Here is a 24,932-nt window from a genome sequence, read left to right on the forward strand (position 1 = left end):
GGAACATCTCAACTGATCAACAGTACTCAATTATTTAATGACTGCAAGTTATGTCTTGTACTTGAAAGTGGTAAAATAGTATTCCCATCAAGATTTTATTAAATACATCTAGCTTTTATAATTAAGAAATTTTGAGTATAACTCCTGTGTATTGGTTGTTATACTGTTTGTCTACTCTCAGATTTGCTCAATTTTGTGTCCTTTTGGATGTTAAGCTTCACATTCATGCTTTGTACTTACTTTAACAGCTCTGTAACTGTAAGAGCACTTTTTTAACCGGAGGAGCTTGTGCAGTGTGTAAGTTTTTGAATGTATACTAACATTTGTTGTCAGGGTTTGGTATATTTTGGGAACTGGGATGTACTTCAAGTTTTTCTCAAACATGATATAATTACAAATGATCTATCTAAACTTTTATATGTTATTAAAGTACATTCAAATTGTTGGCTGTGTATTGAATCAAGGAATAATGACCGACTGGAAACTGTGAGCACTCAGTGAAATTTATCATGTTCTTGTAATTCAATCATTTGATCAGGTCATCTCTTCCATCATCCTGAAACTTGGTTGATCTGTCTCACCACTATGTTGAAAATGATCCATTGTTGACTGAAGCCCACCTTCAGATGAGAACTACATCAATGAACTTCGAGTATGACCTTTGAGCACATGGACAGCATATCATGAAACACATCACACGCAGCGTGTTACAGCACATATTTACATTGCATCATATACAGCCTACACTCCATTGTCATTCCATTGACAAATTAATTAAAGAAGTGTCTATGGTAGTAATGAACAGTAGAGAGCGAGGCAAAGAACATCGGAACCACGTACATGGGCCCAACTGAAGGGGGCCTCCCAAAACTGGGTCTGCTGGCGAGGTGTTGTTGGGGCCCTATGCTCCTTGAAGAGTACCAAGGACTAAACTAAACTATGGTAGTAATGTATTAAACATCGAGACTTTTGTGGGTCATTTTCTCAGGAGAGATTAATACTACCATTCCAAACTTCGATTATACTGTTTTGTTTTATGTCACAGCAATATGAGTAACAAAGCTCCCACAATTCAAAAAAACAAAAATCTCAGATACACAAACCTTTAGGATGCTTTTGATAGGGAATGGAATTCAGCAGGGGCTATGGAACGTACTGCGTTCATTCCACGTAGAGGAAGGTCTGTACGCACCACTGGACGATAGCATCAGGAGGTCGGTACTATCCTCTTACCCTCGTAGATAAAGATTTGTCATTTTTTTCTTTCTCTCTCTCTCTGTCATCTCCTAATCCTATACCTTGGTTGTACTTTGAAAAAAAAATCACCTCAAGCATTGGGCCGGAGGGGTGGGGACAAAAAGATATCTTTTTGAGGGGGTGGCTCCCCCCTCTTCCAATTTGTTCCTATGCCACTGTAATTATCCTGAAAAATATACAGTTTCAAGGGGTGTTTAAAAAAAAATTTGCCAAATCTACGAACTATACTGCACAAGGAATATTGCCGAAACTATATGACGATCGTATCGTAAGGTTGAACCAAAACAATTTTACTGTTTAATTTTCTCATTAAAATATCTAATATAGCTATTCGTAAAATAAGCCATTCGTTCATCCACTTTTGTCCCTTCTCTTTTCCCTTTGTCACGGGTGATCGGGCGGAATGTGACTTGTAGCGATGTGGCAAAGGTAGTTTAACCTTGTTTGAAAGAACAATGCGATTTTTCGCAGGGTTCGATTAACATTTCACTTTTCAAGCTAGTAGTCTGGCTTAGGCCATACACGCTGCAAAAATTGGTCGCCACCATAATTTGATAAATTTTAAAAAACCTCATTGGTAATGAAAACTTACCTACTAGTATGAAACATCATCTTTAGTCAACGACTGCTATCACAAAGTTACATAACTCCGTGCTGTTACTAGTGTAGCAGTGGTCTCCCCTATATGACAACGATAGTGTTACGGTTCTGTGAACAGAGGCGACCCACTTCAAGTAAAAATATTTTCTTTTAATTAGTACCTAGACATAGAACACTTATGTATATCACACCCAATATACGATAATCCTACTTCAGAATCTGGTTCACGTCGTACATCGACAAATAAATCCACATTGGTATGTGCCGCATGTATGAGATAATAGATGTAAGATAAGTCTTTATTTGTCCCAGAGGGCAATTCTGGTGCCGCTCGAGTAAAATTAAAATTCATCCCCAATTCCATGCACAAAACTAGTCATGTCTCATTCATAACCCATTCAAAAGTCGCACGGCTGAAACAACAAAAGACAGCCGCAGTCTGTTTGTCCTGCATGCAGGCACACAAATTCGGCGGCCCGACGGGACTCTGACAATTTCTGTCGACAGAGCATGCCTGTCATCACGAGGGATGGCAGACACTTTCAGAAGAGTCCGCATATTATACAGAGCCTGGAGAGAACTCTGAGTTGACCCAATGACTTTGGAGCAGGTGGATACCATACGATGCAGGCTGCTCTTGTCCTTCACCGATAAACTGTTGTAAAAACAAATAAACGAGGACAGTACGCTCTCTATGTGCGATCTGTAAAAAAGCTGAAGAAATTGGTGAAGTAAACCTAAATCCATTGCTTTTAGAATAAAAACGAAAATAAGAAATAAAAACATTTTACAAAGTACATTTTCTACCACCAAAAATAAGTAGACATTACAGTCAATAATCTTTTACTACATGATGAAACTTATTTTTGAAATAATTATTTATAACAAAGTCAAACAATTTTTTTACATAAAAGATAATTAGAAAAATGTGACGACAAAAATCAATACATCATCGAGCTGTGGAATCCCTGTAGAAAAAAAAATAGAGTGTATTTACATATTTTGATTTTTGCTATGTATGTACAACAAACCTCTCATATAGATGAAATATTAAAGCTTTCATCAAAGGCGAAGAACCGGTGTGACCAGGTACCTTCACTTTTCGCAGCTGCACGCGGGGAGGGGAAACAGAGGAGGGGGGGGGATGTGACACGATCACGTGCCTGCGAAGTCGAGCGTTGTTGTAGAGAATAATTTCGACGTAGGCGTTATTATCCCCCCCCCCCCCAGAGGTCATGCCATGTCTCAACTTTCGTCTATTTAAGATCACACTACATGTCTCCCACTTGTTCGCCTCACTACCCGAGAGGGTTCCATGAAATGGCCACCGCTCTTACAGGATGTGGAGCATTACATTACCTTCGACATCCGTGACGAATACTCTGGCGTTGGTTTCTGTAACAGGATTTTGTTACATGGTGGGATTGTTAGTCCTACCACAACCTAATTTACTTCTAGGTTAGTGTCCTCCTTAATCGCCTCTTACGACATGCCTGGCTGGATGGCAGGGACCCTATTCTTACTGTAGCCGGAACTAACCGTCGCCAAAGCCATCACCTTATCTTTGCGCCAAACCAGTCCATTCCTCTTGTGGCGTTCCAGTGAAGAGGACGAAGTTCCCAAGCAGAATTTTCCACTAAAAATTCTAGCTCTCGTTAGTCAGGTGAGTTGTCTTATCTTCACCTTGCGTTGTGTTCTTTATTTTTTTATTCCTATCCTCCATGCACCTGCACTCAGCGGACCTTGAAGTCCACATAAGACTGCTTTACTTGCTCATACTAAAGTGTCTCTTATATCGGTGCATCAATTCCACGAATCTTCACGTGTCTTCTCTCTGCTGCTGTGTCACCACTACATGGACAGTGCAAATCTCGCTCTCTAGTGATACTCGTTCACCTCATTCACGCGACGAGGACACAGGTACGACACACTAACATTCGTTGGCACTGACACGCTCACACAGGTAAAAAGGTTCGAAGACAAATTTATTTACATAATGTACACATACTACTATTGTATCTACTCTCACCTACCTAATCAAAACCTAACACCGGGTGGGGAAAGAGGCTGGGTGACATGAGCTAGAGACGTTAAAAAACGTTATTTAACGTCTCTGCACGAGCCGCTATTTCCAGCGGTCCGGATGCCTTCCGGCACAGTGGTACTTCTCACTAACTCAGTCTCAAGGCTTCACTGCCATACCAAGCAGGACCAGTTCCCATGCACTGATTTTTGCCCGCTATTTGTACCGGACAGTTTGGGTGCTACGTCACCCGCTGTTGTCGTCCGTCTCGCGCGACCACGCGTAGGGTGGGAGGGTATGCGGGGTGGAGGGAACGGGCACTGTCAGCGGTACCCGCTGCCCCAAACAAGCGCTCCCGCTACACTTACAATGCTCGCTAGGCAAGCATACCAGGGTAGCTGAATAAAGAGTACTTAAAACTATTATATAATAAGCATTGTAAAAGTTATAGCTCCTTATTGAAAGGTGTTTCAGCTTCACATGCTAGTTGAGAGATAGCGACCGAAGCTAAGATTTCAGTTTCTCTTTTATTTTTAAGAAACTTTAAAAAAACTTTATTTACATAATTGCTCACTCTTATTGTTAATTGAAGCATTATGCTAAATAGTGACAATTGATTGATTTCTAAATTATATTTTTTGAAGTATGTTTATTTCCCAGTGGTATGCCGCATTTTTCATCAACATATTTTGACTTTTTAATTTATGATTCTTTTTCATATCATGAACCTTTTGCGACAACTTATTTCTTACTGTTCATAAGATGAATTACTACATTTGTGTGTAATATTATTATCACTCATTCACTTGCAGCTGCACTTATTCACCTTTTGGTAAGTAAATCATTAATTTTATATAGTGTATAATATATGCATGTATATATAGTTTGCAATATTCCGACCACTCATATCTTGCATACTTTGAATGGAGATGAAAGATAATACTGGGGTGCACAGAAATTAGCATAAATCAATTAAGTATTGTTTATAACTGAGTAATCAAATTTTTGATAATATAACATGTACTTCACTATCAATATTATTATTTCTCTACTCAAACCACCATTACTGATAACAGGTGACATGTCATAACAAAACAAAACAAAACAAAAAAAAAACAAACAGAAGAGTTCCTGTCAACGTACGTGTGCTTTGCTGAGCACATAAACTACATTTAAAATGTCATCAGCTTCACTGAGTGATGTTAAAGTAAGTATTGCTGTTAAGAATTTCTCCAGTTTCTAAAAAAAGATTAAAATCTCTTAGTGAATACATTCTAACAGTGCCTCGTTATTTCAGAGAAAAAACTAATTACTGGCGGTCCTCGGGTTACGATGTTTCGTGGTTACATCTCCCATTTGACTGTATTAAGCTTTTGCTTCGTAAACGTCGTAACGCGAACTACGTGTTTTTATTGCTGCTTATTATTCCTATTTCATTTCATTAGTAAACTATTTAAATGTGTTTTTTTTATAAGATATAGGTGTTAGGATTACGTACAGTATATATATGTACGTGTATTCCAACTTAAGTTAAAATCGGTTTACACGCGACGTAGGAAACTAGGAATGGAACAACGTTGTAAGTCGAGGACCGCCTGCATTTGTGTTAACATTTTTTGATTTGGTATTGAAAATTTTTTTATATTAAAAAGTTCTTTTCAATAGTTTCAAGTTGTGTTAATTTAAGGACGATCTCATTGATGCTGTATCCTTGACCTTTTTTTAACTTAAAAATTAAGAAAAAACAATTAATAGCTTTTGAAGAAAATTTTCATTAATGATGTGGTTTCCAATGAAACTTAAAGGAAGGGAAGCAAATAACTGAGTGGTAAGTGCACTGATGTTAGGGACGGAACAACACACACTAGCAGCTTCGATACCTGTGAAGTACAGCATGCTTACTCAAATAGATCCAACTGCTAAATGGATACTTAACCTGCACAGTTGTTAAATGGATACCTGACCTTATATAAGGTTAGGGAATGGCAAACAGCAAAGGAGAAAAAATATAGGCTGCACCCTAACATGTCATTTTTGTCTGTAGACAGTAAATGAAGAGGAAATGGAGGGTGACAAGCAGGATGAGGATGGTATAGTTTTCAGTGTTCCACCAATGAGACAAGACAGTTTAGACATCCACTCCGAAAAACCTCAGCTTCGTTTCATGTATAAAACAGATGCACTCAGTGTAAGTATCACCATACCTTAAAATCACTGTAAAGAGAGAGCTATACAATTTCAAAAGTTAATATTCAGAATCTTAAGTCCAGTTCTGAAGATGATAAAGGGACTATAACTTCTTGCAGAACACTGGACATAACACAGCATTTCAGTGTGAAAGGTTTACATACCACAGAGTTTGATGTATTCAGGCATAGATGCTGTAAATCATAAGAGCTTAATTTCTCCGACTGAATTCTCAGCAGTGAAGAACAAACCTGAAAACGGGTTAAAAAATAGAGGTTATTCTTTTGTTATACATGTACATTTTAGAGTATATCAGTATATTACATGGACCATATAACTGTGTAAGCCTAAACAGAACTAGTTTAATGGTGCTTTGAAAGAATAATTGTGTCTTGGATTCATGTCATTCACTTAAAGATTATTTTAGGAATACTGATGATTATGATTCATTCAAGTGATTTTTTCCAGGAAAGTGACAAAGACTGGTTTGTGAACAATATTAAAAGATTTGAAGGAAAGTCAGCACATGATGAAACTGATACTTCTGGCATGTAAGAATTTATTTTTTAATTGACTTTCTCTTCATTTTCTGTTCGTGCTGGAAGGTTGTTGCTGTTGAGACAAAGTGATATAAGCACGGCTGATTCCAATACCTCTTTTGTTTCTCTCCTTTATGACTGTGGCTGCAACATATGGGAGCAGTCATTGACCTTGCATTATTTGGCTGATGATAAAACAGATTACATAGTTCTAATCACAAGAATTCATTCACTTTTATTAATGTCTTCCATGAAAAATAACAGCAATAAAATGACCATTATATAGCATTTTTCAAAACAATTTTGTTCAGAGCACTTTGCCAATATAAGAAAGAACTCACAGACCTATTCTTACATAAACTTATGTTTAAATATGCACTCATAACAGACTTACCTGCAGAGTAAATACACACATGGCACAAGTACATGGTCTAAACATGGTAGGTGAAGACACTGATCTTGAAAAAAAAGTCTTATTACTCTGTTTTGGAGGCTCCATAGCTTTTTGAAAGATTTTGTAGCATAGTAGTGCGCTATGAGGGTTACTGGTTCAATCTCCACTTGGGCTTGTGGCTTGAAGACCCCCCTAGCACACTCAGCAACTTTATCAGGGAAGGTAAAATTAGTAAAACTGGAGGCTTGGGCTTTGCCTGCTTTTAAACCATGCCCTACACATTGCAAATCTCTTAAATTCATTAGGTTTTTTAGACTTTTCACCTTTATTTACTTTTTTTATAAGTTTTTAGATTTTCAATGCTGCAATGAAGACTTTAAACTTAACAGTCAGCATTAGAAAGTTTTTAAATTGATTAAAAAATTAAAATAAAGAAACTGTCAGTCCTTGTTACTTGGATCCTTTTTTACATTGTTTATATTTGTCTTTTATTCATCATTAGTTCTGTTCATTCTCCTTCCATCATTTATGTGTTGTTTGCTTGTTCTTCTGCCCCTCATATGTTGCCCATGTCTTGTTTCTGTTCTTTAGCGCTAAGAATGAATGTACTGTATGAACTTTGTATTTATTATTATTGTGCTGAATTATATCCAATATAGTGTCATGGACAAAGTAAAATAAGTAACATTTGATTTGTATAATTTATGTGAGCCATTTTGAAAAATAACTATAGGGAATATGTTCAAAATGCAGTTTGTAAACTTTGGGAATGAAAATAGTTTTACATTTTTAAAAAGTTGTATTTTTTTCAAACATGTAAAATGATTTTGGCAGAAATATTCCATCTAATGAACATCTTAAGTCAGGCAGGTGCTGGTTGCAAGGAAATGCCCACTGATGCTTTTGGACAATTGAAGTTTGAAAATGAAGATATGATATCTTGGGTAGGCATGTCTTATTCATTACCAGCATAGTATTTGTCATGCTTTTAAATGCTTTTTGAACACAACCTTGGCATTTATGAAGTCCCATAAGTACATCACCACCATCATTGTCATCAAAGTATTTTCACAGCTCATTTTACCATCTGGCAGCAAGCTCAGTTCATTTTGTTCATTCATTCAATCCCATGATCTTTACTAGTTGACCTAAGTTGCTCAGCCTGTAGGGGACTTTGGGCAGGAAGTCCTCTTGACCTGTATATGGAAGATGGATTGATGCAGTGGTTAGAGTTTCACAGCAGAGGTCTTTCTTGAGCAGTGGTCAGCAGGTCCTGCATGATACAGTCATTCTACTCCTTTGTGTGCATCAGCTAGTTCTTCCTCCGCCCATCTCATTAATTGTCAGCCTCTCAAAGCCTTCAAAGAATGGTCTTGGACACTGTTGTGCCATGTCTTATACCCTAACTGGCTAAATATAAAAGTGAATGTAAGGCAAAAACCTATTATTTATAATTAAATAGCAAACAAACAGTAAATTAACAAGCAGATGCATAAAAATAGGGGCAAGGGAGAGGGGCCAAAGGAAGGGAGCAAAGGAAGATGAGAAAGGGAGATTGCGGATTTTTAGAGGTGTTTAAACACACCTTTGCCATGTTGTTATTTTTAAGTTCAGCATCAAAATGATCAGGACTTTTAATTTGCAGTTTGCTCTTTTTTTTCATTGTCATCTTCATCCATCATGTGCCTTAACCCTCATACTGTTTGCTGGTTCATGAATGAAACTCCATACAGAAATGGCTGGACTAGAGCCCTGTGGTATTACCTCAGATCTGTTTAGAGAGAGTGTTTATGTGCGCACGTGCATTTAAATAGATTATTTTATGCCACATTTCAGACTTACACATGTTGAGTAAAAGATCTTGGCTTATGTTCAATCACTCGATAGTTCTCAGTGGCGTAGGAAGATGTTCGGCGTTGGGGGGGGGGGGGCAAACTCCCTGTTGACAGTGAACGGCGTTCGCACTCGCACATTACGTAAAAAAGGATGGGGGGGTGGTACTGCACACACGCACGTACACAGTGGTAGCATCACAACACGCTGCTTTATTGTTAAAAGGCAAAGCAGCATTAAATAAGAAAAAACAAATTAAAGAATGACTCCCCGGCTAACGCATTCACAAGAAATGTGATAAACGTTATAATCATATAAATCATATTAATCAAGGTTGGCAAGTCAGTGTGCCAAAAAAACTGCGTCTTCGGTGATTTCTATTAATGAACTCCATTGCAATCTCGTCCAGATTAAGCATATCAACCCTCTCTTTAAATACATGCATAATGAGACAGTTATTCAAGCGCGTTTGTGTCATGGAACTTCTCAGGTATGTTTTTGTTTGTTTTAAGGCAGAAAAACTGCGTGGAAAAACAAAGGTAAAGATTAATTAAGCCTACTCACACAACGGCTCGTGACACGCTTTGTTCTATCTCACAACAAACGCGGGGAAAATACGCTGGTTGCTGGAACCCTCTTCTAGACACCACGCCAGTTCCAGCGACAGTACACACAGCACGTGGCAAACCCCCGACTACTCCCAGAGACGGGCACAGGTCTCTCCACCACCGCAAAAACTCCTCTTCCGCCCCGCCGTTCTCCCAGTCCTGTGTGGCAGGTTTCTATAGGCTTCGAGAAACCTCCAGAACCTTTCCCTACCCACAGGGACCAGCGTCCGCGAGATAATCCACGTTACAAAGAGACACAGCCTTATACCTGAACTTGGTGTCCGCACACCCTGGGAAAATAGCCCCATCCACCCCAAAGAGAATCAAAGAGACCAGAGAGGAAGGGACGCAAGGCTACCGTATAATTAAGGGCCATAAACTGGCCAGACCACCGTGGCCAGGGGACGAAACTAGGGTGGGAATGGCCGCAGGGCCACCCCTTCCTCGCTCCGCTACCCGACGGTGCTGAGCCAGCGATGCGACACGTTCTATGGCCATCTACCAAAACACGGACACAGATATACAAACCAAACAGTATAACACAGATAACTTATGTTGAGTACCAGCCACAGTCGTTGATGATAAAAGAGTGCCCTTGTGTAGTTTTAGAAATGTTACTTATGCACTTCCCCCTGAGTCGTAGATTGCAATAATACCAGTCTCTCTGTCTCTAAAGAAAACTACCAATATAGGGACTCGGAGTCTTTGCCTTACTTAGGTGAAGTCAAAGCCGTCAATTCGCACTAAACCGTTGGTGTCTAGTAAGATGGAAGTCCTCGTGCTTCGCTAGCTTTTCACAAAGTGTAAGGGTTCCTGTCTGATTGGCAAGACTGGGGTATTGGTATGCAACTAATTCGTTACTGGCTTTCTGTGTTCCCCATGGCCAGTGCGGCCCCTTTTGGTTGTAAGCGATAGCAGATAATTTTAGGGTGACAGCGAGTGGGTGGGGGATGTTTTATGTTGGTCAAACGAAAACCGCCAAAGAAAAGGCGTCGCATTATGGGGCAGGGGGGAGGGAGACCACACTCGATGTACCGATGTACTGTCCGGCTGCTTTCTTCGCTCAGGCTTCAACACAGCCTGCAATTAGCATGGCAAACAATACCAACGGACTGTCCCAGACCTGATCGTCAGAGGTGTTAGAGCCTCCACTTGCCTCAGGGCCCGCTTTTGTGATGGTGATGACCGTCTGCTCTCTACGTTCCCCTACCTTTCTTCAGTTCTTTGCTCTTTGTGAGAATTTCGTCTCAAATATTGGGGGGCAAAAGGATATTCCTGCCCCCCCCCCTGTATTTTCCTTGGGGGGGGGGCTGCCCCCCTGGTTCCTACGCCACTGGTTCTGCAGGGATTTCAGTACAATAACCAGTAGAAACATAGAACAAAGCCATTAGATATTATCTCTGTGTGACACTGGGTCTGCAGGATGACATTATAATCTATGCAGTTTGCTCTATCATGTCAGGAATATAGATTATCGGCTTGTCTACTTTGTACTGATTGTGCTTCAAATCTCCAGGTCTGTTTTGCAGCTTTTATTACTGTAGTGCCTTATTTGTTGGCTTGTGTGTTTTTATACCTACAGTATGTACGCATGGCTGTCAGCATGGAAACCAGCAACCTTCAGCACTTGATGGTGGACAAATTCAAACTTGTGAACGAATGTAAAACTCTGCAGATTCACTGTATAGACTATGAGGAATTGGATGAGGAATTTGAAAGGTACATACCACCACTAATTGCGTGTACCAGAGTACGAGTGGGCATGAGGAGACCACTAAGAGCTGGAGACAGTTTTCATGAGGTGGCAACCGTTCCAACCGAAACGCTATCAAACAAACTGATGAAAGACATAAGGTCCATCTGTAAAAGAACAGGTTTGTGATTAAAATTAACTTTCTACTATGTGTATTGTAGGTGTAAAGAAGGCGGGGGAAACCTTTTTCCTCCAAGTGCCGTTTTGATATTCATAACATCCTTCACAGACTGTACAAAATTATCTGCTTAAAAATTATCTTGCTCATATTCGCCACAGTGTGTTAGCCTGGTGGCTGTGAAATCCCACTTTACAACCCATTTTTACATGTATCCATGCAGCATTGCTATGCCGTAAGCATTTAGTATTTGTTGATTCCTTCTGCTGTGCAGGTGGCCTTGTGATGACTTGGAGTGGACTGAAAGAGGTCCAGGAAGTGCTATTCATGGAGCCTTGAAGCAGCTTCACTCAGCCATCAAAGATGGGAAAGACTTTCAGAGTAGCTTAGCCACAGTAGCTTCTCCTCTCTGGAGTGCTTTTCCACCACACATTCAGGACCTCTTCAAGAAACAGGTAGGATAGATCTTAAGACAAAAGGATAAAATGTTTAAGACAGAACTAGGCATAGAAAAGACTAGGTAGAAAAGAATGGATAATCCACTACCTGGATAATAAAAATAGTTTCTTCTCAAAACAATTACAATATACAGTGATAGCTCGGTTCTCGAACGCCTTGACTTTCGACCAAATCGGTATTCGACCAGGAAATTCGAGAAAATTTTGTCTTGGAATCCGAACAAATATTTGGAACTCGAACATCCGAACGTCCGAGATGAGCCGAATGCGTTCATTTCTGCGCCTTGCTTGCGTCATCAGTGTGAGTGCAGAGGAGAAAAAAAAACAGCAAACAATTGACAAATTCTTCCGTAAAAAATCAGACAAGCAACTGCAGAGCAAGATTCTGATTCTCCTCAGCAAACTTATGACAGAGGGAACATGAATGTGGACCCGAGAGGGAAGGGGGAGTTACCCTGTTTTTTTTGAAGAGGACTCCCCTTCAAAACAATAACCATCCTCTTCCCTCCTCCTCCACATTCATTCCCTCCTGCATAAAGGAGAATGAAACACAATTTACTGTACTGTACAGTATTTTTTGTTTTGTTTTAATAAATACACTTTTATTTCTTATTTCTTGTTGAGACTCATGTTTTTCTACATATTATATACAAAATTAGGCCAGTAAATAGGCATTTTCTGGACTTGGAACAATTAATCCAGTTTCCATTATTTGCTATGGGTTTCATTGCTTCGGTTCTCGAACAATTTGGTTCTCGACCGTCTCCCGGAACGAATATGTTCACCGGGTATCACTGTACATGGTCAGGGCCGCAGAGCCAGCCCGGGCCCCGACAGATGAACCTCTCCGGGCCCTTGTACTTGTAATCGTAAATTATTTTCCCAGTATGTAATATTTTTTCGAATCTCAATATCTACACAAAATTTTCTCGAATGCTTGGGTGTTCTGTCCTTAGATTTGGTCGAAGAAAAAAAAATCCACTCAAGGCTGGGCCCCTTGACAGCCCGAGGTACACTAGACCCCCCCGTCCCCCCTCTCGTCAGGCCTGTACATGGTGCCCAAAAAGTTTCACCTGATTTTATATTGATAACGAATGTAGATTTTTCTGACATTCGCCAAGTTATTACCAAAAAATTTGCCACAATCGATGTGGAACTGTGCCTTAAGGTTTGTCGCAGTGTTGCATCACGATTAGGTTTTTTGTATCGAACACAACGGAGAACAATTTGAACCATTCCGTTAGTATTTGTGACCCTCCACGACGAAATGAGTCTTAAAGGGATTGTAAAGGCAAAATAAAACTGCTTAGAATCGCGTAAAGAGTAGGATAAATTTGAATCTCGTCTATTTATATGTGTGTTCATGTGGAAAACGTTGAAGGTTTTTAGTCGAATGTTGTGTTTAATAAGAGAAATTACACGGGACTCTTTTTTTGCTTTCACGAAGTCTCGTTCTCCGTCACGTGACCCTATGACGTATGGTTTCCATAGTGAGAACCATGGCTCGAGAATGTGCTGCACCCGATTGCCACGAAAAGATGGGAAAAGAGTCAAAAGTTTCTTTTCATCAGTTTCCGAAAGACAGAGCTTACAAGCTTTACACACAGAGTGCGTCATACGAATAAACAAACGTCAAATCTTCGCAATGATACAGATACAGACACTTCCTGTCAGACTGACGTCACAAGAACACTCTGACATCACAAGAAATTAAGACTCCTCTGCTTGATCATCTCGGGATGGAAGCTATTGCGGTTACTCAGCGGAAGGACCCAAGGGTCGATTTCACTGGATTTTTTCAATTTTTATAAACATCGGCAACCAAAATAGTGTTAATAAGTGGTAATGAAGTGAGAAACGAATCATTTATTTCTCCTGTATTGCTCTCGTGCTCTGTAGTTGTAACTAAGTATAGTTTTGAAACGTTTGACCGTCGCCACAGACTTATCACAGGCCTTGAGTATACCTTTAAGTCGGAAATTTGAGATTTGCCAAATTGCATATTTTTAAAAAGTAGAGGTTCTAAACTTTCTGTTGATACACAAGTTGTTCTTCTAGTCCTAACACTGAGTGAGTTATAAACGTTTGAAGTTTTAAAACACGGTGGCGGCCATTTTAAGAAAAGCGGGTTCAAAGATTAGCGTCAAGATGGCCGACCAGCTAGGTTTGTTTACTCCTAAACTTTAGCAGAAAAATCTTTTGATAGGTTAATATCTGAATCGTTCTTTAAAGAAGTTGAACATACAGACTCCGGGCTTTCTTCCAAGGTATAACACGATGGGTTATGACTGGGAAACAATAAAGAAACAGCGTTTGAATTTCGTCTGAAATCAGTACGATCGCACTAGGGTACCTCGATTAAAACGTATTTAAAGTCGATTTCTAACTTTTATTTTAACATCGCAGTGTATTTTCCATATAGTTTAATAACCAAGGAATCCATTTTTAAAGAAAAGTCAAACTGCACAAAATTGACCCCTATCACTTTTCAGGGCCTCTAGCACATTAAACTGTTCCGCGCGACCTATTCGTTGTGAAGGGTCACATTATTTATCATTGTTGCATCCTTGTTTCTTTCGTATTGATCATTGTTGCATCTTTGGTTCATTCATAGTTATCATTGTTCTTGTAGTTCTCATTCATCATTCAATAAAATTCATTGAAAACACACATTCATTTAACTTATAAAATCGGGCGAAACTTTGAGGACAGATCTTTAATGTAACATCTTCAAGTTCATGTCAAGGGATGTAACTCTATTCAGTTAAATAATTGGATTTTGTCCATTTTATGTGTAAATAGTTTAGCAGCAAGCATTACTGAACATGACGGACAGTGTTGGGCAGCTCAGACTTAATAGTTACTAAAGGGGCTGGGCATACTTGTCAGTCTCAGACTGAAAGAGTGGATTTAGAGTCTTGGTGTAGTTTTATTGATTTTAACAATAAAAAATAACATTGACTAAGTAGATGACAAGAAGAAACTGAACACTAGAGAGTTAAGCAGACTTTATTTAAGCCCAACAGCTTTAACTGCTGTTCATCATAACTGCATAAATATTTCCATTCAAAACTGGTATGATTTATCATTTGTTTAAAGATATTTTACCATACTGGCATTGTAGGAATGCCGTATGTTCTAATAGAGCTAAAGACATCATTTTGCAATTCATTTAAAGTATTTACATTTGCAGGGTGACCAAGTGTTAATCCCTTCCCGTGATGTTGGAGAAGCTGAGTGGGGAAATGTCTCCCCTTATGCATCCCATTATCTTCAACTTGACATAGGTGGTCAAGAATTAAAAATTACTGAAGACTTCCAGATATACATCAAGAGATGCTATAGACACTTTCAATGCAAGCTATTGACTGCAATGGAAAGCAGTAAGTGTCTTAATATGTATATATGCTCAATTTAAGATGGAAGTGGTTGATTACTGGCCAACAATATTACAACTGGTTAATTTTCAAATAAAAATTAAAAATGTAATGTCTTTCGTCTTGGACTATGTTTAAATATAAAAATAAAAACTTTCTAAATTATACATAGGTCGTTTTAAAAGACTGTGTACATGTGTACAATGATTTCCCTGTTTGTAAGATAAGACTTTTAAGAAAAGGCCATTGTTTGTAGAGTAATGCTGGAAGATCAAGGTGAGTATAGAAGAAAATCTGTTTTATTTTTCAAGTCATTAACTGTTTTGTCTGTTTTCTTTTTGATGGTTTGAATTGTGTTACATGTAAATCCTCTGTGAAGCCTTGATATAGTGATGTTTGTTTGTCACTGCATGGTAAAGCTGTATCTGAAATAAGTTAGTGCAAAGCTGACTTATCACAGAATACAACAAACTTTCTGATTTACACCATTTGATATGAAATTTTAAGTTGCTTTGCATGCAGATTATATGATAAATGAAACAGAAAACTGACAGGATTAACATACAGTCATGAGACACAAAAAGGTCTGGGCTGTGCTGTATAAGTGTTCGTGTATTCTATTCCATAAATAAAAGTGTCAGTAGCTCTCCTTCATAATATGAAACATACAGGGTTTTTATGTATGGAAACCAGATGCTTCTGCATCCCAGCCAGTGTGTATAAGACAACTAGCAGTCCTAATATTCTTAATGCTATTGATTGTGGGATATCAATAGTTATGTTTTTATTCTGGTAATATTCAGACAGCATTGTGTATGTTGTGGCTTGAATAGGTTCCTGTATATTTATTAGGTTGTCGATGCCCTTAGCTTTGGGCCATGTGCTAGGGAAGAAGAAACTGGAAGAAACTGGAAGAAACACCCCTGACCTGAGGTCATAAATAACATTCTAGATCTCTGTGATTAAAGAAGGGCCTTGAAGAAACAACCCTGTGGTCACAAATGATGTTCTAGAACTTAGTGATTAAAGTAGAAGAAGGACTTGAAGAAAAAAATCCGAAACAGCTACCAAGTACAGGAAGATAAACAGCAACTTGAGAAAAGTCATGAAAGCAACTAAAGAGAACTGAATCAAGGAGCAAAGCACTGAGGTAGATGAAGGACTGACATGAAAAGAAAACAATGGTTTACATTTTAGAAAATTAAATCTCAGAAGCAACAGTTGTATCATCTGTGATTTATAACTTTGTAAGGTAAACCAAAATTCTTAGGCCATCAATTAGGGGTTACCTCATGGGCAACAAGGGATACGTGGACATTTGTATTGTCAGTGTTTTGACACAATTTGAACGGAAGTGAGTTATGCAGATATAAAATACAGTATTTTGTGGTGAGCTTAGTTATTTGAAAAAACATGCACAGTTACTACTTGTAGACCTATAGACTTACAGACCTAAAATGTAGCTTCTTTATAATTTCAAAAACTTAGCATCATATCAACAGAAACATCTCTGAGGGGAGGTAAGACATTGCCATCATTTTAAAAAAGATTATCTAATTTACTGTCTTAATTTTTTTATTCATAAAAGTGTAAGGCTCATCTGATCACAAAATCTTATCTGTCACTGTGATTAAGTCACGCTTCAAGAACTAAATTTATTTTTTATTTTTCACCACAATTGTGTTCTTTTTGTGCAGTCTTATTAAACTCTTTAATTGTTTTAATGCTTTCAGTGTCTGTTGAATCTTGGGAAATAATTCATTTTTATGAACACTTTATATCTAGATGCAAAGATGTTTTAGTTATGTTTTGTATTATAGGTAGGTCTAAGGGAACTTTATTAAATTTGCATGCTGGTTAGCATATGCCATTTAAAACTAAAATAATTATAAAGCTAGAAAATATGATTAATACTGCATGGTGGCTTATAATTAATAACTAATATATAATATTTGATCTACCTGTGTTTCTATATCGGAAAACCCATATGGGCCACTTCCAAGACTCGTTTGCTTCCATTTTTCAGAGGAAGAGAAGTTGGAGGCACCAGTAGTGTGCATGCTTTTCAATGGCGGCCATGATGCTCTCAAAATGGTCAAGTTTGCACTAGATCATGAAATTCCACTAATTGTTGTCAAGGTAAATACTTCTGGCTTTAAATATTGTAAACTCAACACATAAAACAACGTCAGCCTTGTTGAGCAGGTCTTTATCTTTTCCTTTGTTTGACTCATTCATATGTTGTATTATTTTTAATGTATTTAACCAATTATTTGCCTGCAGTAACAAATGGTTGTATATTTTTTTATTGTAAATTGTTTGCAGGGTAGTGGTGGCTTTGCCAATGTGATTGCTGATGTGTACATGTTGGCAGAAGAGAATTTCAGAAAAAAAAGAGAACCTGAAACAGGGAAAGCAGTTGTTCAGTGGGTGTATTTAATTGCTTCTTGATAATAAATTATGATCTTAGACCACTTGTTTTTGAACTAAAGCCAGAACTTGCAATTAAGATTTCTATTCCTATCAGCAGTTGCTTTTTTTGTTATCAACTACCTCTAGCTTTTGGCTCTTACCTTCCATAGTCAATTTAACAAAACGTGAAGTACTAAAAGAATGCAGTGAGGAAGTGTTATGATTTATTTTTAAAAATACCAGAGCCTTAAAGCTTCCTGGAAGAGCTGGTGATCATTACCTGCAAAACAAGGTCACAAGTAATCCACTGCTGAAGGAAATCTTTAAGAAACTGGACAAGTTGACTGTCTATAACCCCACCATCAATGTTCAGAGTCTGGATGCTGCTGTTTTTGAGGCACTTCTGAAAAGTCAGTGCAAACTATGTTATTTATAAACAACTTTATTTCCCCAGTTTCTTTTTAGCTTGTGTTTCCCATAGATTTAATAAGAAGTTAATAAATTAGAATAATGCTTTTGGAAATACAATTGTCATCAGTACCAAGTGGGGGGGTGGGGGAATTGGTGTTTTACGCTGAGCCGATGGCTAAGGCCATGTCAAGGCAAGGCAGCCAACCCTGTAAACAGATGCCACATGCAGAGAAAGAACAGCATTCCCAAGATGAGTGCTGAACCCAGGACAGCCAACTTTCACTGTATCGTGACAGGCACTAGCCATCGTGCCACCGGATTAGTAGCTAGAACCACAGAGTGTTCATATGTATGCTTGTAATTAGGTGTGAACATTTTTTATTATTATTATTTTTTGCTATCCAGATGGAAAAGACCATAAGGTCAACTACCTAATGCATGTGATGAAGAGTTTAAATTCACCTTTCTCTTGTCCCATCTCAGTCAATGAATCTTCGCCCAGTTTCATAGGTAAGTCTTAACTTGTTTCTTGATGTTCTCATGGTTTCTATGCTCCACAAGTAATGAACACTGTGTACACATAGGCTATATCATGGATAGGAATTAGATTTTTCAGCTGAAGAAAATGTGCTAGTGTAAAGCGGGTCACACTTTGTGGTAGTGGCTGGTTTAGATGCCAGCTAATGGCATATAACTCCGCAGTTACATTTGGACGAGATAGGAAACAGCAACAAAAATCTGAATTTCAGAAATAAATATAAAATTAGTAAAATAATCAAGAAACAAAATGATTAGCCTGATTCACAATGTACATTAAAATGCATTAAAACGGTAAGTCCCTTTTTTATAATAAAAGTCTTTCATTACAGTTCACTTCTGTAGAAAGCCTTCTTTGAAGCATCTGCTTTTAAGTTCAGAGCTCCAACATCAAAGACCTCTGAGTCAACATTTTCCTGGTTGCTGCCCCTCCTGTAGAGCAGCAGGATTATGATGCATCAGTATACACCAGTAACACAGATAAAAGGAATAAAAAAATACTGGACATAAAATTACATTCCTTAAAATCTAGCAATCATTTAAATTCACTATGCTGCTAACTTAATATTCCCAAATTACATTCAGTCCAAAAATTTATGAACTCCGTAAGATTGAAATACAAAACTGACACGGACTGACCTCAACATCTTTTTAGATGAATAACTTATACTAACAAGTCTGGTCAAGATTTCACTACACAGCATGGAGGAAAACTGTCAGATCCCTCTATCTTGGTCAAGCATGTACATGGGCAGGAGCAAAAATCACTCTCTATTTTTTCTCAGCCCGTCTTTAAAATTTATGCTAGTGGAGCCTCTCAACGATGATGTTACTGTAACCAATACGTCAATGGCTACGTAGGGTTGGGCTACGTTGTACAGGAAAACACAAGATGGATTTCTGACGTTGAAGTTTCTTTATTCAATTCTCGGTTGCTGGCCTGCCTCCTCTCTCTCTCTCAAATCTCAACAGCATGCCAACCACTGTCCGCCCCGCTACTTATATTTCCCTACCCTCGGAACATTCTAGAATGTCGATCCCTCCATCCCCTGCCCCCCCTCGCCCTGTCTGGTCATTGTTTCCACCCAAGTTCTCAGGCGGGTGTAACAATAGACCAGTGGCCGGGGGGTGGGCAGTTCAAGGTCGGCTACCCTGAGCTCAACCAGCGTGGGAAAGGGCAGTGGTCGCGGGTGGACAGTTCAAGGTTGGCTACCTACGGACACAGCCAGCGTGGGAAATAGGACAGCGTCACTCGACGCTGACCTTACAACAACAATTACATACTCAGTACACTTCTAGAGTGCTACATTACATTAAAGAAAGAGAAGCCTATCATAAAATACTCACACTCACATATTCCCATCTTATCCCTGTAGCACTCTAATAGTGTACTAACTTATGTCTTTGTTTGTAGAGGGTAGGGTTGAACAGCTCCCAGGATTGTCCCTTTCTCATGCTGGCTGTGTAGGTAATAGCCAGCCTTGAACTGCCCTGCTGGATACTGGACCTGTTGTTACACCAGACGTTTTGAAGTTGCCTGAACCATGTGGTGAGACCAATCAGATCATGACCAGACAGGACGGGGTGGGGGTGACCTCTGGCACCACAGGGGCTGGGAAAGGCCGTGACGACATCATGGCAAAAGGAGGCTTTTTTGATGGAGAGATGGCAGGCTAGCCGCTGAGTGAAACTGAATAAAATCTACAGTTGTGTGGCAATTTCAATCTTTGTTGTGTTCTTGTATGACTAGCCCACCCCTAGTTAGCCATTAGGGACTGACTTGTTGGTTACATCTCTTTCCTTTCCATCCAGAGATTTAAAGAAAACAATCAGACTTGTGACAGGCTGTACTGGTCAGCAGTGCTGGTTGACGTGCAGGTTTGTGTTGGTCCAGAGGGGGCTGACTAGTCAGCAGCACAATAAGTGCTGTCTTCTAATATGGCCATGAGACAATAGCCCTTCTGATGGGTATGAAGGGGGAGGGGAGATCAGCAGAAAGACACAAGTTGCAGCACTGCCAGCAGAAATCATTGCCATCTCAACCAGCAGTCTGCTTGAGGACTTACCCTCTGAGGCAGAAAGTTTTCTTTGAGTCATGTTGAATGTAGGTTCACAAAGCATGAGTGGGCATGAGCTGTGTAGTAGGCTATCCAGTTACATGATTACAGTCATTTTTATAACCACAAGTGGTCAAGCATGCAAGGTATGACAAAACAAGCATAGTACTCCAAGTCCTTATATAAGCTGAAACTTGTCTTTCATGGTAAGTTCGGACCAAAAAAAAATCCATGCTTCCTACAATAAATTAAATTCAACTGTAGCTGCTATTACATCCCTAGTATCCATAGTTAATTAACAATCTTGCCTTTTATGAAACCTGAAAGGGTTGTTGACGTTTTGCTTTAAAAAAAAATTATATGAAATGTTAGAGATACTCATTCTTTCTCTTCAATCATGAGATTGGAATATTTTGCATTGAACTATAACATCCTTAAATTAACATGATAAATGAGTATAACAAGGGGATTTTGTGTTTGCATGTGTTTTTACATAAATATAAAATTTTTCTATGTGAACTTTCAGACTCTGAAAACATTCAGATGAACTTCTTTATTGAGGCAGTTAAACAAAACAGGAAGGATGTGGTGAAATCTTTTTTAAGCACGCTTCAGCTTTCTTTCACTCAGTTCCACATGGGCACGGTTCTTCGGATGTATACCACAGTAAGACATTTCTACACCTTCATTATCTCAGAAAACAGACAGCGTCAGCTCGAAATTTATGACGAGTCATCTAAAAAGGAATGATAGAATTTCACAGTGATGATGATTAGTAGGATTTTCTACAGTGAGCTGAGAAGTTCTTGTATAAATAATCATGTTTTTTTTTTATAGAAATCAGCTCATAAATTCTTTAATTTCATGTTGTATATGCTGTCAGCTTATATTAAATCTAAATTAATGAGTCTTTTTTAGCTTGTGAATTACTGAAATGCTGACAAGCTGAGATAGAGGCAAAATGAAGTATTCTTTATAACCTTGATCTATGGTACCTTATTGGATTTCTTTTTGTTGTTGTTGTGTTGAAATGTCAAACAAAAATGTGGAAACTAAAAATATTAAACTTTGGCATTTTATTGATAGCATTTATAGCTCTCTGTCTTGGCCTAACAGGAAAGTAACGAGAGAGTGAAGATGATCAACATCCGTAAACGGTTGCAAGAGTCACTGAAGAAACTCCCCATGTTTCCATTGTCTTGTGCAGGCGAGAACTGCAGCAGGTGTGATGTAGACACAACAAGTAGAAGTTCAGGTGTGTTGCAAAATTCAAAAATGTTATCTGGCTGTTATCATTAAATTGGACAGTTCATACTTACATCATTAATTACTTCCTTCAAGTTTGCAGTGAATAATAGCTTTGTCATCTCAGTGCCTAGTGTGTACCTGTTTGTGTCTTGCACAGCCATATGTCTTCCTTCATTGGTCTGAGCATAGGGATAGGGCTTTACTTAAAGTGAATTTAAAGAAGCTTTTTAACAGTTCTTGCGACATGAAATCAGTGAGTATGCACTTGAAAAATTTTGCATTTATTATTATTATTATATATAATATTATATATGATACTAAGTACAGTGATCGAGAAGAAGAAGAAGAAGAAGAAGAAGAAGAAGAAGATACTAAGTACTCCAAGTTGATTTTTGAGCAATAATCAAATAAGTAAAAGTACATAGACAAATAGATGTTTTCATCCTGAATGTGACAGCTCCCAAGCTGACCGAAATTTTCAGGCAAGTTTGGGAATCCGGGCACCTACCTGATGCGTGGAAGACAGGGCTCATCTTCATGTTACCCAAGAAAGGAGATCTTGGAGACTGCAATAATTGGAGGGGCATAACACTTCTTTCCCTCACCAGCAAGGTCTTTAGCAAGATTGTTCTTTCAAGACTGACGGCAACCCTTGAGAAAGAACTCCGACCACAACAAGCATGATTTCGCCCAGATCGATCCTTCTCCGAACACATCTTCATTCTGTGACAAATTCTGGAGCAGAGCAACCAGTGGAACACACCGCTGTACATCAATTTCATCGACCTGGAGGAACCTTTTGATTGCATTCACCGAGAGTCCTTATGGAAGATCCTGAGGCATTACAGAGTCCCTGCAAAACTTGTTCATTTCGTTGCAATGCAGTACAGCGATTTCAAATCCCTGGTTGTCTGTGACATGGACTGGATCATGAAGACTTCCACCGACAGTGAGAGGAGAGGGATCAGATGGACCATGACTATGACAGCAACAACAACGCTGGAAGACTTGGACTTTGCTGATGACATTGCCCTGCTGGCACACCGCCACCAAGACATGCAGGAAAAAGCAAAGGCCTTCTCAGAATCAGCTGGAAACCTTGGCTTGTAGGTCAGTGCAAAGAAAACGAAAAGTATGAGAGTGAACGCCAGAGTCCAAGACAGCATCGCACTAAATGGAGAAGAGATTGAGGAAGTTGACAGTTTCACCTATCTTGGGTCCAAAATGTCACCGGGGATGTGGAGGTGGAGATTCGAGCCCGACTGGCGAAAGTCAGCCAGGCCTTTGCCTCACTCAGGAGCACATGGAAGGCAAAAAAACATCAGCCAGAAGATCAAGCTGAGAATCTTCATGTCAGATGTGATCAGCACCCTCCTTTACGGATCAGAATCAAGGAAGATGACCAAAACCATCAGTAACAAGCTTGACGTCTTCCAAAACAGATGCCTCATACTTAACACCTTTTGGCCAAATACAATCACCAACGAAGAACTCCACTGAAGAACTGAAACCGAGTCCATCACCACGCAGGTTCAACAAAGGCGTTGGCGATGGATTGGACATGTGCTCCGCCAGCAGACAGCAGACCTCTCCAGAGTCACCCTACGATGGACTCCAGGGCCAAAGAAAACGAGCCCGTCCAAAGGAAACTTGGAGAAGAACAGTGGAAAGGGAGATGAATGGAAAGGGCTGGACATGGGGCCACCTGGAGCGGGTTTCAGCCGATCGACGTCGGTGACAGACTCTGGTTGAGGCCTTATGTACAACCTGATGCACGAAGAGGAACAGATAGATAGATCCTGAATTCAGTGATTTCAAGATTTTTTTCTATAGCTGAAACAGTTTCCAATTTATTTTTAAATATTTTAATTTCCAGGGGATTTAATGCAAGGTCTCAATCCCAGCAGCTTGGTCAGCTTTAAGCACCTAAAAACACAGATGTATGATTCTGAGGAAAAGACTAAATTTTGAATAAACAGTTCATGTTCCCTATGTATTTTTCAGAATCTGAACTTAAAGTACAAAGGACTTGCCTCCATCCTATGCAAGAGATGTTTTTGTGGTGTCTCCATGACCACAAGATTGACCTGGCTGTCATTTTCTGGGAAAAATGTAATGTATGTGGAGCAAGCTAGATCCCTCCATAGTGAAAGACAAACTAATTGTCATGCTAATTAATACAAGAAGATCTTAATAACAACAGTGATGCTAGTGTTTGTGATGAACAGAGAAAATGCAAGCTAAATGCCTGCTTGTTAAAGATCATTTTCTTTTCAAGGACAAAATAGCAGCAGCACTGTTTGCCCATGCACTGCTGAAATCCAAGGCAAAGGAACAGAGTGACCGTGAGGTGCAATGGCAGATGAATGAAGATGCTGAGTAAGTGAGTGGCTATAGAATGTACGTAAATATTCTACAGACTACTGTCATAATTATTAGTGCTTGTGATGTTGAGTAAGTGTGGCTGAAAAATATATGTAAGTATTCTGCACATCACAGTACTGTCATAATTATTTGTGGTTGTGATGACATCATCAGTTATGTCACATGTGATGGCTACATCACATTCTGACATAGACATAAGCACTGTGCCTGACAGAATAATAGATATTATAACAATAAAGAGATATATAAAGGAAAATAAAAACAAATTGCATATACAACATTATACACTACAACCTCCCTGTTAAGACTCAGAAAAATCTATTGAAATTCAGATGTCACACACCGCGTCACACACGGTAGTCACGCGCATTCAAACAACACACAAGACAACGATCTGTCCATGGGCTTCTCGTCTTACTTTACTAGCACAGCCCACTGGGCGCTGGTACTTATGCCCACTTTAGGCGGATAGCCGTCAACAGGTCGTACACAAATGGTAAACAAAAATAGAGAGTACCACGAAGAGTACAGATACATAAACTTTTCTCTGCTGCCTCAATAACACACACACAAAATTACTCATCTCTCCCTCTCACTCGTCAAAACATCTATAATACATTGGTAACTGATCAGTCCTGTAACGGAGGTCGTAGCACCAATCTGGAACCTGGTCCAGAGTACAAAGGGTCTCCCTGATAAAGAACATGAATACACAGAGTCACTTCAGTAAGCATC

General features: G+C 39.1%; 1 protein-coding gene across 2 annotated transcripts; it reads left to right on the forward strand.

Annotated features, from left to right (window-relative positions):
• Positions 1–3,103: 3,103 nt before the first annotated feature.
• Positions 3,104–15,099, forward strand: LOC112569902. 2 transcript variants are annotated; one of them, XM_025247971.1, is made up of 9 exons: positions 3,104–3,520; positions 4,693–4,712; positions 4,957–5,087; positions 5,925–6,068; positions 6,536–6,618; positions 7,863–7,944; positions 11,024–11,315; positions 11,587–11,767; positions 14,964–15,099. In XM_025247971.1, the coding sequence occupies exons 3-8, from the start codon at positions 5,058–5,060 to the stop codon at positions 11,649–11,651; spliced, it is 696 nt and encodes a 231-aa protein (XP_025103756.1). In that variant the 5' UTR covers positions 3,104–3,520; positions 4,693–4,712; positions 4,957–5,057; the 3' UTR covers positions 11,652–11,767; positions 14,964–15,099. The 2 variants fall into 2 exon arrangements, with proteins under 2 accessions (XP_025103756.1, XP_025103757.1); XM_025247972.1 differs by lacking the exon at positions 3,104–3,520 and having other exon boundaries at positions 4,559–5,087.
• Positions 15,100–24,932: the final 9,833 nt, after the last annotated feature.

Source organism: Pomacea canaliculata, linkage group LG8 (genome assembly GCF_003073045.1).
Source record: "Pomacea canaliculata isolate SZHN2017 linkage group LG8, ASM307304v1, whole genome shotgun sequence".
Classification (NCBI taxonomy): Eukaryota; Metazoa; Mollusca; class Gastropoda; order Architaenioglossa; family Ampullariidae; genus Pomacea; species Pomacea canaliculata.

Coding starts and splice junctions, on each gene's coding strand:
- LOC112569902 (XM_025247971.1), top strand. CDS start 5,058: ATGTCATCAGCTTCACTGAGTGATGTTAAA. Junction 5,088..5,924: donor CTTCACTGAGTGATGTTAAA/GTAAGTATTGCT, acceptor TTTTGTCTGTAG/ACAGTAAATGAAGAGGAAAT. Junction 6,069..6,535: donor ATAAAACAGATGCACTCAGT/GTAAGTATCACC, acceptor GATTTTTTCCAG/GAAAGTGACAAAGACTGGTT.